The sequence below is a fragment of the Sander vitreus genome, chromosome 19 (assembly GCF_031162955.1).
Source record: "Sander vitreus isolate 19-12246 chromosome 19, sanVit1, whole genome shotgun sequence".
Classification (NCBI taxonomy): domain Eukaryota; kingdom Metazoa; phylum Chordata; class Actinopteri; order Perciformes; family Percidae; genus Sander; species Sander vitreus.
Genome location: NC_135873.1, coordinates 18,008,617 through 18,025,077, shown reverse-complemented (window position 1 = coordinate 18,025,077; position 16,461 = coordinate 18,008,617). Strand labels below are relative to the sequence as shown.

The window sequence follows — 16,461 nt, the reverse complement described above, 5'->3', positions numbered from 1 at the left end:
TTTCTAGGCTTTTTGCCAAGCTAGGCTAAACAAGGGCTAGCCCTTATCCAGAATAGGCCTATTTCATAGAAGTACTAATAGAAGGCACAGACTTTTTCAGTCGCCTCTTCGTCAGGAAATCTTTATAGCAACCTCTGTGGTTGGAGAAAACGACAATAGATGGGTGCAAAGTAGTCTCGCATTGCCAATCCTATCTCCAACCACTTTATAATAATTACATTTCACTATCTTTATCTTTAGTTTTCTGTACTGTTTGATTTTGCCTTACATTTGCATAAATAACTTATCTTTCTTTATCTTATTTGTATATATTTCTTATCTTTTTTTATATTATACTTGTTGTACATGTCCTTATTGCACCGAGGGCAGGAGAGAAACGTATTTTCAATTGTTGTTGTTGTCTGCACATATTGCAGAATTGACAATAAAGTTGACTTGACTTGAACACATACTGTATTTGCACTGAATTGGAAGTGATGATATTTTACACAATACACTGAATTACAAGGCTGTAGAGAACAGTGCGCTATTGCAGACTTATGTATATAAACTAAAACGTTAGTATTAAAGTTAATTAAATTAAATTAAAGTTAAGTTTTAATCTGCTGAAAATGAGTACCACTCTGGCTCTGTCCACTGCACTGCGGAGTAAGGTAGTGGCTACACTACAGATACATTCTGGGATAGGAGAAAAAAACGCTCTGGGTTGTTTGCATTTCTTTAAACCAATCACAATCGTGATCACAATGCTCCGGATGCAGCAATGGTGTATCTGCAAAATAGTCTCTGGAAGGAACTTGTTTTGGTGGAACATTTTCACCCTACAAAAGTAAACTCCACATACAATATAAAATGTAGTTAAAGCTACAGTGCGTAGTTTCTGTCTCCCCCATGAGGAATTCTAAGTAATGCCAACAAAACTGTCGGCGAGTCCACATGATAAAGCCTTCCGTGACCGCGTACAGAAAAAACACTTTGAAAAATGTATTGTTCACTGCAGCTTTCTGAAATTCAGTTATGACATTATTTTTTGTTTATTTATTCTTGTCTTTAAATTTACTGGCTTAATTTAATAATTTTAATGTCTATACTTGATTTTAATATCTATTTTATTATAATGTTTCCAAATTTTAACTATACTTGTCTTTGTTGTGATTGTGCTTTGTTTCTTGAATGTCTTTATATTGTTTATGTTTACCATGTATTTCTATGCCTCTGTAAAGCCCTTTGAGTTGCCTTGTGTATGAATTGTGCTATACAAATCAACTTGCCTTGCCTTAAACATAATTTGCTCTTACCAGTGTATCTCCGTGTATACTTTGTCCAAAGCAATCCCACCAATCAGTCCCAAAACGTCCCAGTTAGAGAGGAAATGCCGTAAACATATTACTTGTAAATCTTTACAATCATTTCCCCAAAAGAACAAAGCAAAAATTGTTAAAATTGATACACTTTTTCTTTTGAGTATTAACGCGCTTGCTGACATCGTTTTGCCCAAATATGGCTAAATCTGCCCCTCCTCAGTGTAATTGTGTGGCTCTGTATTAATTCTTGAATGGCACCACTTAGTCGACTCAAACGCAATGGGATACATTTGGCCTTAAAAAAAAGTCATAATTTAATGAATAGAAAACTTGCCAACATGTTATGCCAGGTTCATTAAGAGGAGGATGACTCTGGACCCAAAGCTGTACCATAAAACCTAATTTTTTTCACAATAACTAGGACTCCTTTATCCAAAAACCAACCATAGTATAAGAAGATTAGTCACACTAAATTCTATCTTGGCATAACCTCAATAAACACATTTCTTAAACACTTGTGTGTACTATTTACGTATTGTAAACCAGCTGTGCTGGGTCAGTTATTCTTAAATCCACCGGAGCAGAAATGATCCCCTGCTGCATTAGGAATTAGAGGGCAATAAATCAATAAACAAGCCTTGTGTGGTCGGAGATGTAAAATTAGACAGCTTGATTTCTCTGCAGGAGCTGACCCAAACACATATGTAGTAAAGTGAAACTCAGAAGGAGTTGACTGAGCAAGCGTGAATACATCAATTAGGTTCCATTAGTCCAAGCACCAGCTGATCTCTGTTAAAACACTTCCTGGCAGGGATTCTTTCAGGCTGGATTTCTGTGTTCATCACCTCAGACTGGTAGACAAATATTTATCCTGTCTGCGTAGTGTCTCCCTGGAAGGAATTATTTGGACGAAGATCAGTGTAGTGCAGAGGCCCAAGAGAGCAAAGCCACTCTCATTGGAAATAATGGCCTTGCTGTGTGCAATGTTGAATTTGTGCTTTTGCTATAAAAGCCCATGACAATGCTTGATGCTTAACATGTTGATGTTTATCAGGTAATGTTTACCATGGACACCTTCTTAAGGCTCTGACACATCAACCCAACGGCCGACCTTCGGCAGAAAAGGCAGTCAGTCTTGACCAACTCCCCGAGTTGGTCAAAAAAGTGCCTCGGAACACATCGAAGCGACGCTGACTTGAGCGTAGGTTCTGCACGTGCGCAAGACGTAATATGTCTCCATAACAGCAGGCAGCACTAATCTGTATTGTCGCCCAAAAAATGAAAACCGGCAGCTGTTTGGACGAATGTGTCACGTGGGTCTGGCTTCTCCCGAATTTCAAAGCCAGACCATAATGGCGGCTCGTTCGGAATACGATCTCATATTTTACGAAAATAGTTCACCAAAATGTGTTTCTGAAAACATTTTAAGCGAGAAATAGGCCATGCAGTTGCTGAATCTGTCTTCATTTCAGATCGACAAAGGTCAGTTTAAAAGATTTTTGTCAGATTTTGAGAGCCGTTAGTCACGCTAATCCCGCTCGTCATTTCCGGGCTAGCACTCCACCAATCAGATTGGTCATTGAGTCCGACTGCCCGCCTTCCAATTCAACATGTAAAACCGGCCCAAATGAAGGCCGACTGCTCCTCCGACTGACGACGGCACAGAACAGAATAGACTTGAGTCACTGACCTCGCCAGACGGCCGATAATCGGGTTGGTGTGTCAGCGCCTTTAGTCAATGATCCCCTCAACTCAAAAATGTGTGTTTCTTATGTTTATGACAGGTTATGTTGTCTTAACACAAACATCTCAAACAACACCAAAAGTGTCATAATTTACCCAATTACACTTAAAGTAACTATGAAGAATTTTGAAATGTTTCTGAAACTTTCTGAAATTTTCCATCTGATGATCTTAAATGACCTGTAACAGCAAACGAGACTAACAGTGAAAAGAACGCTATTTTTATATAGTTTTTATTAATGCCTTTGTCTGGGTCCGATTTTTCACTCAAAGTCACAAAATGATTTACGGCAGGTAGACCGGCTCTACACAACTAGGTTGCTACAACAAACTGTTGCTTTGCGTGATCAGGTGTGGTAAAAACACTACCACTTTTGTCCAAAGGGGCCAGAAACTGAAAAGTTTGTCGTACAACAGTCATAAACATTCATAAGGACTTCTGACAGTGGCATGTCAGTCTTATGCACACCCATCCAAATAAAGCCCAAAAAACTAACACGTCTACATTCAGTTCACAGTAGATGGGCCAAAACATAAAAAGAGCACCCATACATACGTTTATTGTTGAATTCTACGGGTAATCAATGACAACATGGTTGATTTAAAAAATAAATAAAAGATCAACATTATGTGGCATACAGTATGTTAAAACAACAGCAGCATCCACACACACACACACACACACACACACACACACACACACACACACACACACACACACACACTGTGTGTATCACCCTCTGAGCCTCATATGGTCAGTTATCATAAATAACATACTTCATCATCAATCATAAAGTTATAATAATTACTGATAAAAGGTTATAAACTGAAGTATCCCATATAAAAAATTTAACTGCTCCTTGTTGCGAATGTTTGTTGAGGTCATTACTGGTTCTTGTTACTGATGTCCAACATGGCGTGCAGCTCCTCAGGCTCATATCCCAGCAGGCCTTGCAGGTTGCAGACAAAGCGGTAGACGTAGCGTTTGCCAGCTGTCTTGCGGATGATGTTCTTGTCGTAGTAGTATCTTAGGCCTCGACTGAGCTTCTCATAGTTCATCTTGGGTTTGTTCTTCTTCTTACCCCACAGCAGGGCCACCTGGACACAGAACTACAGCTTAACTCCAGACCTCATAGAGTTGCAGAACTGTCATTACTTTGACAGCAATATAATAATGATCAATAGTATTAATGTTGCAAATGTAATGGTTGAGCATTGTTAAGTGGTAACTGCAGTCACTGGAGTCACATAGAATTAGACTGATCTATTGATTTTAACAATCCCTCTCCGGGGACCATCACCTTATCATGGTGGAGAGGTTTGTGTGTCCCTATGAACCTGAGGGCTGTGTTGTCTGGAGCTTTGTGCTCCTGGTAGGGTCTCCCAAGGCAAAGTGGTCTCAGGTGAGGGGCCAGACAAAGAATGGTTCAAAAACCCTATGAGTGACCGAGGTAGAGATGGAGTGACCCTGCCCGGAGGAAGCCCGGGGCCCCCGTCTGGAACCAGGCCCAGATGGAGGGCTCGTCAGCGAGCGTCTGGTGGCCGGGTTTGCCACCTATCTCTCCATCCCATGGGCCCACCACCTGTGGGAGGAACCGCTGGGGTTGGGTGCGCTGCCATATGGGTGGCAGTGAAGGTCAGGGGCCTCGACGGACCAGACCTGGGCAGCAGACGCTGGCTCTGGGGACGTGGAATGTCACCTCTCTGTGGGGGAAGGAGCCGGAACTTGTGTGGGAGGTGGAGCGCTACCGGTTAGATCTGGTGGGGCTTACCTCTACGCACAGTCTCGGTTCTGGAACCATACTCCTGGATAGGGGTTGGACTCTTTTCTTCTCCGGAGTTGCACAGGGTGTGAGGCGCCGGACGGGTGTGGGGATACTCACAAGCCCCCGGCTGAGCGCCGCTACGTTGGAGTTTAACCCGGTGGACGAGAGGGTCGCCTCCCTACGCCTGAGGGTTGTGGGGAGGAAAACTCTGACTGTTGTTTGTGCATATGCACCAAACAAGAGTTCAGAGTATTCGGCCTTCTTGGAGACCTTGAGTGGAGTCTTGCATGGGGCTCCAGTCGGGGACTCCATAGTTCTGCTGGGGGACTTCAACGCGCACTTGGGCAATGATGGAGACACATGGAAAGACATGATTGGGAGGAACGGCCTCCCTGATCTAAACCAGAGTGGTTGTTTGTTGTTGGACTTCTGTGCTAGTCATGGATTGTCTATAACGAACACCATGTTCGAACATAGGGATGCTCATAAGTGTACTTGGTACCAGAGCACCCTAGGCCAAAGGTCAATGATCGATTTTATAATCGTTTCATCTGATCTGAGGCCGTATGTTTTGGACACTCGGGTGAAGAGAGGGGCGGAGCTGTCAACCGATCACCATCTGGTGGTGAGTTGGGTCAAGGGTTGGGGGAAGACTCTGGACAGACCTGGTAAGCCCAAACGGGTAGTGCGGGTAAATTGGGAACGTCTGGAGGAGGCCCCTGTCCGACAGACTTTCAACTCACATCTCCGGCGGAGTTTTTCGTGCATCCCTGTGGAGGCTGGGGGCATTGAACCCGAGTGGACAATGTTCAAAGTTTCCATTGCTGAAGCTGCGGTGAGGAGCTGTGGTCTTAGGGTCTACAGCTGCAGTCTCTACCGTGAAAGAGGCAAAGCAGCGGGTGTGGGAGAAGTTCGGAAAAGACATGGAGAAGGACTTTCGGTCGGCACCAAGGTGCTTCTGGAAAACCGTTCGCCACCTCAGGAGGGGGAAGCGGGGAACCATCCAAGCTGTGTACAGTAAGGATGGGACGCTGTTGACCTCAACTGAGGAGGTAATAGGGCGGTGGAAGGAGCACTTTGAGGAACTCCTAAATCCGACTAATACGCCCTCTATGGTAGAGGCAGAGCTGGAGGATGAGGGGGGATTGTCGTCAATTTCCCTGGTGGAGGTTGCTGAGGTAGTTAAACAACTCCACAGTGGCAAAGCCCCAGGAATTGATGAGATCCGTCCAGAAATGCTTAAGGCTCTGGGTGTGGAGGGGTTGTCTTGGTTGACACGCCTCTTCAACATTGCGTGGAAGTCTGGGACGGTGCCTAAGGAGTGGCAGACCGGGGTGATGGTTCCCCTTTTTAAAAAGGGGGACCAGAGGGCGTGTGCCAATTACAGGGGTATCACACTTCTCAGCCTCCCCGGTAAAGTCTACTCCAAGGTGCTGGAAAGGAGGGTTTGGTCGATAGTCGAACCTCAGGTTGAAGAGGAACAATGCGGATTCCGTCCTGGTCGTGGAACAACGGACCAGATCTTTACTCTCGCAAGGATCCTGGAGGGAGCCTGGGAGTATGCCCAACCGGTCTACATGTGTTTTGTGGATCTGGAGAAGGCATATGACCGGGTGGCCCGGGAGATACTGTGGGAGGTACTGCGGGAGTACGGGGTGAGGGGGTCCCTTCTCAGGGCCATCCAATCTCTGTACGACCAAAGCGAGAGCTGTGTCCGGGTTCTCGGCAGTAAGTCGGACTCGTTTCAGGTGAGAGTTGGCTTCCACCAGGGCTGCGCTTTGTCACCAATCCTGTTGGTAGTATTTATGGGCTGGGGATCTCATCGCTGCTTTTTGCAGATGATGTGGTCCTGATGGCATCATTGGCCTGTGACCTTCAGCACTCGCAGCCGAGTGTGAAGCAGCTGGGATGAGGATCAGCACCTCTAAATCGGAGGCCATGGTTCTCAGCAGGAAACCGATGGAGTGCCTTCTCCAGGTAGGGAATGAGTCCTTACCCCAAGTGAAGGAGTTCAAGCACCTTGGGGTCTTGTTCGCGAGTGAGGGGACAATGGAGCGGGAGATTGGTCGGAGAATCGGCACAGCGGGTGCGGTATTACATTCAATTTATCGCACCGTTGTGACGAAAAGAGAGCTGAGCCAGAAGGCTCAATCTACCGGTTAGTTTTTGTTCCTACCCTCACCTATGGTCATGAAGGCTGGGTCATGACCGAAAGAACAAGATCCAGGGTACAAGCGGCCGAAATGGGTTTCCTCAGGAGGGTAGCTGGCGTCTCCCTTAGAGATAGGGTGAGAAGCTCAGTTATCCGTGAGGAGCTCGGAGTAGAGCCGCTGCTCCTTCGCGTCGAAAGGAGCCAGTTGAGGTGGTTCGGGCATCTGGTAAGGATGCCCCCTGGGCGTCTCCCTAGGGAGGTGTTCCAGGCACGTCCAGCTGGGAGGAGGCCCCGGGGAAGACCCAGGACTAGGTGGAGGGATTATATCTCCAACCTGGCCTGGGAACGCCTCGGGATCCCCCAGTCGGAGCTGGTTAATGTGGCTCGGGAAAGGGAAGTTTGGGGTCTCCTGCTGGAGCTGCTACCCCCGCGACCCGACCCCGGATAAGCGGACGAAGATGGATGGACGGAAAATTAAAAACACAAACTTGTAGAGCTAGACCGTTAAAAGGCCTAAACATTAATTACATTTGATCAAAAATAATTAATAATAATATTAATGATAAATAAAAATTATCATCATTAGCAGTAGTACTGGGTATGGTATGATTAAAATTATTATCATAAGGATATATTCCACTCGATAAATATGTCAGTAAAGGTTTGGAATATTAGTTATTGTGTCAAGCTGTTGGTGAAAAATAGCTAACTACTGCCACAAAACCAGCAGCTTATATTTCCATGTGTTAAATAAACTCAATATAATGTGGGGTGGAGTTGTGACAGAGCTGGGCGAGCAGTTTCCCCCTGCTTCTAGTATCATTGTTAAAGGTCCTTTGTGCTCATGTTCAGGTTCATACTTGTATTTTGGGTTTCTACTAGAACATGTTTACATGCTTTAATGTTCAAAAAACACATTATTTTTCTCATACTGTCTGTCTGAATATACCTGTATTAAATTTTTGGGCATTTTTAGGCCTTTATTCGACAGGACAGCTGAAGACATGAAAGGGAAGAGAGAGAGAGGGGGGAATGACATGCAGCAAAGGGGCGCCCCGTCACTGTCTCTTTAACCCTCCCCTGTTGAATAAGCCCAGTCTGCTCTGATTGGTCAGCATTTCTGGGTCATCTGCATCTGCGCTCTCTGAGTCTCTGCACCGTCTTGCAGCCGGGGAATAACTGTAACGGCACTGTAGCGACACTTTGTAACCACATATAGTATAGTTGTGACATCACAACCGTACAAAGGTCCTGATGGCTCGTTTAAAGGCTTGTTCTAAATACGGGCTTTGTGCATTTCTCTGTGGATTGAGCGTTTTGATACTTTAACAGTATTTATATTGTACAATTGAACTGTCTGTCAATATTTAGGTTAGTTTGGTCAGCAATCATAATACTACTAGTGTAGGCTACAATTACTTGGAGAGAAGCTGAATGTTTCCACTATTTATTCATTACTTTCAGCTACCTGTTTAAACTTCTGTGCTCCCTTGCTAACTCGTTTTACACACTCTTACATAACTGCAACACAAATTGTTCAGGTGTTACAGTTGACTTAATATGTGAATATATTCTTTCATCAAATCCCAATTTCTATTTTTTTCAAATTAGTCAAACAACTCTACAATCTTTCCACGCACCCCCTGGCAACTGAAAAAGTAAGTATCCAAGTATCCCTGGTTGGGACTCACCAGTGGTGGAAGAAGTATTCAGAACCTTTATTGTAGAAATACTTAAAAGTAAATGTCCTGCATTGAAAATGTTACTTAAGTAAAAGTATGTAAGTATCATCAGGAAAATGTACTTAAAGTATTAAAAGTAAAAGTACTCACTGCAGAAAACCCCTCACATTTTAGAAACTGGATCAAAACAGTTCTGTCAATCAACTAAGTGTTTAATCGGCTCAGCTATACTTGTAGGCCTTTATATTGTTGGGTAGTTTAATTTATAATAAAACACTGTATTTTTATAAACTACATGTGTATTCAATCTTAATTTGTAAAGTAGCTAAACTAAATTGTACTTTTTACTCCACTACATTAATCTTAATGTAGTGGAGTAAAAAGTACAGTTTAGTTTTAGTAAAAAGTACAATATTTCTCTTTGAAATATAGCAGAGTAGAAGTAGAAAGTGGCATGAACCTCAAGTACAGTACTTGAGTAAATGTACTTAGTTACATTCCATCACTGGGAATCACTGCTTTAAGCTATAGCTAAACATGGCCTATGGTGTTTTACATCCCATTTTGCTAAAACCTACAGGCATTATGTACCTCATCAGGGTCCGTCAGCTTGAACTCCCACCCATCTCCTGTCCAGCTGATACATGACTGACAGCTGCAGTCTGTGAGAAGCTCCAACAGAAACTGCCACAGCTGGATGGGACCACTTCCTATGGTAGGAAGACTAGATTGAAGAACTGCTGCATAGATTTACAACTGATATGAATCCATATGAGATATAAAAACTGAATCTCCTTCAGCCACCACTCACCAGTGAAACCGGCAAGGATCACTGTGGGTATCACGGCCGTGCCCACATCTGTTTTGTTGACTACATATTCTTTGAAGCTTCTGTGTGAGTGTGGTAAAGTGAAGATATCTTCAGACGTGGTCTGTTCCATCGATGGCTTTATATCCTGGAGAGGAGCAGTCCAAGATAGAGAGCCCACAAAGTCAGTCTCGTCACTGTGAGCAATCTCCACTTCTGAGTCTGTCTCTGCGAGTACACCATAGGAGAAACAGAGAAAAGGCAGGTTAATAAAGATGGAAGGCACTCAAGTGATGATGTATCACTGGTGGCCATATTGGATTACAAACCACAGTGGTTTACAGTCTTCTGGAACTAGCTAACTAAATTATTTTTTTTGAGCTTTTCCACCTTTAATTGATAGGACAGTTTGGGTGGGAAAGGGGAGAGAGAGGGGGAAGACATGCAGGATATAGTCACAGGTTGGACTCAAACCCTGGACCTCTGCATCGCAGCATAAGCCTCTCAGTATATGTGCGACTGCTCTACCCACTCAACCAACCCGGCCACTTCTGGAACAATTTTTTGAAGACTCCCATCATAAACCAAATTTGAGGATTCATACAATATTCAGAAGCTAAAAGAATCAGAGTAGATTTTCTGTTGCTTAATGGACACAGGTCCAGTTAATAATGCTATCCTTTGAACACATCTGAAAAGTGAAAACAAATGCAGCCAATGTCAGTCGTTTTGTTTTTGTTGTTACTTGGACAGAGATACCCTGCAACATCCTAAAATGCAACATCTGACATAAAAATCCCCTTATAAAGCAAACATGCCTATTTACACATCCAGCAGGCACACTGTCATGTTTTTCAATGTAAGTCTAATATTCACTTTTCTTCTCAGTCTCCACCAACTCCTGAGAAAAATTATCTGTCTCCCTAAATGCTCCACTATGTTCAGCAGCTACTCTCTAACTGTGTCTGTCTGCTGTCCCCCCTAAAAAAGCTCCATAGATGTGAGGAGAACTGCATATTTGATGATGATTCTCTGTAGGTTGGTTACCTTCAATTGTTAGATAAAGGTCTAGATGCTTTATGTAACCCTTAGGGTAATGGTGATGTATGAATGTGTTAATCCTAGATATGTTGATTAAACATATATGTACTTGAATGCCATTGATATGGTTAATATAGATGTATGGTGTAAATACATATATGTACTTTGTGCTATCAAATGTTTGTAAGTGCTTGTTAAATGCCTGCTAAACGCCTACTAAATGCTTGTTAAATGTTTGTTAAATGTTTGTTAAATGACTATTAAGTGACTACTAAATGCTTGTTAAATGTTTGTTAAATGTTTGTTAAATGACTATTAAGTGACTACTAAATGCTTGTTAAATGCTGTTAAATGCTTGTTAAATGACTATTAAATGACTACTAAATGATTGGCGAAAATTTGTGAAATATTTGCGAAATATTTCGCAAATATTTCGCAAATTTTCGCAATCATTTAGTACTCATTTAATAGTCATTTAACAAGCATTTAACAGCATTTAACAAACGTTTAGTAGTCATTTAATAGTCATTTAACAAACATTTAACAAGCCACTTCTTCACATTACACATAGACATTTGATCCATTGTTGAAATGATTGATTAATGCAGCTTCACACATTTAAATACAACCAATAACTTGACTCATTTCTAATTTGAAATGTGTTACTGTTAACCCCCATTCCCCGATCCCCCTTAACACACACTCCCAAAGTAAATGTAGGTGACAGGGGAAGAAGCTCTAGCTGTCTGGGAGATGTCAGCCAAATCAAACCAAAACATTTTATTTATTACATTTTATTTATTATATTTTTTTTAAAGTTTATTTGCAAAACAACATCTAAAAGAAAACACACAGCAGTGTTGGGACCATCTAACATTTTTATCTGCACTAAGTAAGGAAGCATAAAGAAAGGTAAGTGCAAGTGACGCCATCGAAGCTAGCTAGCTAAAGTGATCAATCTTCCTCTGTACCAAAACTCTCCAGAAATCTCTTCACCCCTCACCCAAAGGGATTTTATTGCACCGTGGGTTGGAGACAAACATATTTTCAATTGCTCTGTATGTCTGGCACATATGGCAGAATTGATTGTAAAGTTGACTTCACTTGATTTGATTTAGCGAATATTAGCTATAGCCTACATATTAGCTAGTTGTGTATATACTGTATGTTTCAGTTGTTTGGTCTGGTCTTGGTCTTGGTCTCGATACACTCTGGTCTTGGTGATGACGTGGTCTAGGTGGTCTTGACTACAACACTGTAGGAAGTAGTTCCAATAAAAACTGCTGCTGATGAGATACATTCAAACAGGGAGGAACATCTCAAAACTATCTGCATGGCTTAATACCACAGGAGGTAAGTGATTCAGGTGAGCCTTTAAAGAACATTTTTAGAATCTCATCCTGAAGCATGACAAACACTAACTCAGGACCAAAGTAGAATGTAATTGCAAGCAACACAACATCTTATTTGCACCATATATAATGTGTAAGTGTGTTTTCACCTCCAGCCCCTCGTGTTTCATGCAGCAGAGAAACAGCGGTCATGCTCCTGCTGGGATCTTCTGTTTTGATCAGATAGTAGTCTACACGTTGTACAGGGACAGGGTGCAGAGTGTGGAGCTCTGTCCTCTCATTTGGATGGTACTGAACATGATAATTGTGTTTGTCTGAATGCTCCTGAACATAGTCAGAGTAGTTTTCTGAGGAAACACAGACAAGGGAATTGTAAAACAGTATCAACAAGTAACAATGTAGTAATTATGTAATTATAGAGGGGGTAATTATGGTAATAACAACGGTTAAAGGTTGAAGAAGACATTATTACCGTTGTTGATTTGAAGCTGGCAGTAAGATGGTATCGTGCATGTGGGTAATGAAGAACTGCAGTCATATTCATTCTCTGGACAATGAAATTCAAACATTGTGTTATTATTCCATGATCATTGACAATGACTAAGAGGAATATAATAAAGAACATATGTTTACCTGTGTGCATGCATACTTTTTACATATACTGTATATACAATATAAAGCAGAAACTTTAGATGAATGTAAAGCCATTATTACGGAGCCCCTAAAGGACATGTTTTTTTTTCTTGTGCGCACGAGAAACTTTCTTGTAAGCACGAGATACTTTTCTCATGAGTACACGAAAAGTATCTTGTGCTCCAGAGAAACCAATTGGAGTACCAGTCTGAATGGCTGCCGAGAAGGAGGTATTCATCCTTCTGAAAACGCAAAATGTACCTTATAGTGTCATCAACAAACTTAAAGATGATAAGGTAACTGTTTACCGAATTTATGCTCTGAATGTGAAATAGCCACATAACCAGGGGCAGGGCTAGAAGGGGGGCCAGGGGTGGCACCGGCCCCCGCTGAAATATGATTGGGCTTGGGCTAGACTGCTGTCAATCTGACAATTAGGATTTCCATTGGATCAGAGTTCTGTCACTTGGCTGCCTGCACTGGCAATCTTCACAGCCCTTGTCACATGACTAATTAACGTTTCCATGGTGACTATCCAAAATTCTGATACCATGGAACCAGCACTGGAATTGGTTTTTTTAAAAGTGGAAGACTGAGCCTTAGAAAATGTGTATTGTATTCGGATATACAATTTGTTTAAAATGAAAACAAGTGAAATTATTAATGAATGTGGTTTTATGTAGCAGAATTTCATTGTGTTGTTCTCCAATATTCTCTATATTTCTAAGCAGATTTTCTAACCCTAACCCTAACCTTTAGCCACTGAGTGTTAGCAGTACTTTGTTAGCATAAAATTCCCCATGTCCCTTTAGGTCCCAAATATTAGCATAGCCTAGATCATCTGAGTATGACACATACTAAATGTTGGTTGAAAAAAGGTTGTAAAAATGAAATGTCATAAACATCAGCAGAGATATATTGGCCTGCCATAACATTTTATGTTTGTGGAAATTCACAGAAATAGAAATGTGTAAATATTTCAAATGTTTTAAGGTTTTAAAATAAGCCCCAAAATTAGAAAGATGTAAAGTTCAAAAGCATGAAGGGAGCTCCAGATGGATCGCACTGTGTATAGATGACAAATGTATAAAACTTAAACCTAAAAAAAAAACTATGTTAAATCTTCTGACACTTTGTGGGGTCATGACGTCAGGGTTGAGAAAGTTTAAATGCACAGAGTAAACTCTGTTGACTTAAACTGAACTTGAATATGGTTATTTTTAACTAATAGAAATAAAAAGAAGAGAGAAAAGATAACTATGAGCAAAGTTTTTAGTATCCAACTTGGAAAAACAGCATCCTGATGAAAGTCCAGTCGCCAAAAATGTTGATCATGAGCAGCAAGCAGCAAGGCACGTTTCAAGGAAAATGTGAGTTTGTAAGAATCGTTTTTTGTTTGAAAAATCCCGTTACCTCTCCTCATGGTCTCCAGATGCTCCCACAGGATCTCTCCTGCGATGCAGTCAGACATCAGGCCCAGGAAAGCCTCTCGTTCCAGGCCACACAGCTCGCTTCCCTGCAGGCCTCTCAGATCTGACCCTAGGCAATGGAGGCCGAACTCAGCCTGGCACCAGTCCAGCCAGTAGTTCACCTCCCATTCAGACCACAAGGTAGGATCTGGACAAAATAAATAGGAGTAAATCTACATCTCTGAATGTACTGTAATGGGAGCTTTCACTCCTGTATTGATGAATGCAATATCCTGTATGTGGCTCAGGCAGTACCCTGTGGGAAGAGAAGGTTGATTCTCTCCTGGGCAAATCCAGTGAAACTTGCCTTCACCGCCTGGTTGAGGACCTCCTTACTGGTTGGGGTGAGAGGAGGGACCTCCAGGGTGTCCAGCTCTGGGAGACAATATAAAGACCCTCATGTGAAGCTTCATCTCACCATAAGATCATTAGACATTAAATTATAAAATAATATTTTGCATTTGTCAACAACTATAACTCCTCCTTTCAACAAGCGGCAAGGGCGTAGTGGACACGGGGTATGCGGGGGACCCGCACTTTCCATGTCGGTGCCCTCTGTCCCCCACACTTAGAAAACGTCTGAGTTGATTTGAACACACCATAAGTAGGCGAATGTGCACCTTACTCAGGTTGCATCAGTTGATTGATAGACTCATATAGATATATATAGGCAATAATAAAATACTATATATTTAAAATATATACAAAAGAATATAGTGAGGAAAACTCATTAAAATATGCAATAATTAAGACCAGTGTATATGATGAAATAGTGGCATTAGAATGTGCAAGGCCACCAAATTTGGGTTACTACAGCCAGAATTTACACTAAGATACAGCAGTAAAACTGAATGGAAAGGTTTATGGACATTTCAGTTTTTCTATCAATTATAAATGAATGTAGGCTACTTGGAATCCGTGATTTGGAGAGACTAATGGGAGAGGATCTTTTCAATAAAAGTCCTCCTCCTGAAAAGTCTGTCCCCCTCACTTTTGAAATTACAGCTACACTCCTGACAAGCGGTATTCTTTTTAGTTATTAAGGTTTAAAAACAATCCCATAGATATACATTGTATATACAGTACACCATTGATATTTCAAAATACTCAGTACACCTCACTGATTAATTGATCATCATAAGTCCACATTGAATGGCCTGAACAGTTTATGAGTTATGTTATCTTTATACAGTACAAACTCCATTCAAGTATTGAAATGTTCACAATTGCACACTGATCAACTTTGCATACGCTCATTATGATGGGATGATGATACAGTTTATGAGTTATGTACCATAATGCATTAGAGCCTAATGTTGGAATGCTTTAAAGCTCCCACTGCATCTTTAACTCAGCCAATACATTAAGGTCAATGAGTTTAAAACATTTTTATTTTTATTTTTTAGAAAGACTTCTTCACTCTCCAGGACAACTGAGCCAATTACACACAACGATGAAGGCCATGAGATGCGGCTGAAAGGACATTGGGTTAAAAACCTTCCATTTCCGCAGTCAAGAATGATCCAACATGATGAGTTTCAATCTATAAAGAGCTTTTAACTGCCTGTGGATGACCTGTACATGTGTATAGACAGGTAATGATGTGTTTATTCACATATAAATAACATAAATATGATTTAAGCTAAGTATAAATCATTCATTACCTGTTTAAACACCAAATGCTTCAGTGGTGAAGCTATTGTTGACTAATCCATTATTAAACATTTAAAAATGTCTGCTCACAACTACATTATAGTATATCATAAACCATTCATCACAAATAATCAATAGGGTGGTTAAAGTAAGTTGTTGCATAACGTTCAAATTACGTTAAAAATTTACCAGCGAATGATCAGATTGAAACAAACAAGAAATGCGTCAGAATCACTTTGAACTCCTCCGATGTTGACTGAAGAATGGGATGAAAATCCTTGTCTTACCGTAAGTATTGCAGTCCATCCCAGTGTGTATGGAGTTGGGGATCAGTGGGAGGAAACTGAGACCACAAAGGGGGGAATGGGGCTTTAATATGATAGATAGGAGGGGAGGAGGGGACCGGTTGTGATGGACAACTGTCAATCATGTGGATGTGGGAGGGGCAGGAGGAACAGGTTTGAGGCCAAGTGTGGAATCACTTAATCAATGATTTTACACACAGTAGGCACAGAAGAAAAAGAATATGATAGGACATTGGAAGCACTGATTTAAGAAAACATCACCAACTAGTTTTCATCTGGAGCTTTCAGCCACATCTCATGACCTTCATCAGCGGGTTTGTAAATTGTCATTCTGACTGATCTATTCCACGACAGCTGAACAAACGGCATCCAACAATAAAGGCCCCAAGATGAGGCCTAAAGCTCTTGGGGAAATGTAGCAAGTGGCCCTTGAGTTAAGAATTCTTTGTCAAAGCAGTAATGTGGTATATGACCAAACATACAGTGTAAGGTGGTGGTCCATCACGAGCCTCCAGAACAGCATCACTGCTTCTTCTCATTGGTGTTCATTTGA

The 16,461-nt window shown here is 41.6% G+C and overlaps 1 protein-coding gene across 1 annotated transcript; it reads right to left on the bottom strand.

Moving 5' to 3' along the window:
* Positions 1 to 3,932: 3,932 nt before the first annotated feature.
* On the bottom strand, positions 3,933 to 14,494 carry LOC144534636 (transforming protein p54/c-ets-1-like). The gene is made up of 7 exons (XM_078276645.1): positions 14,488 to 14,494; positions 14,206 to 14,325; positions 13,895 to 14,098; positions 11,998 to 12,195; positions 9,459 to 9,683; positions 9,239 to 9,357; positions 3,933 to 4,145 (listed from the first exon to the last, which is right to left on the bottom strand). Exons 1-7 carry the CDS (start codon positions 14,492 to 14,494, stop codon positions 3,933 to 3,935), a joined length of 1,086 nt encoding a protein of 361 aa, XP_078132771.1.
* Positions 14,495 to 16,461: the final 1,967 nt, after the last annotated feature.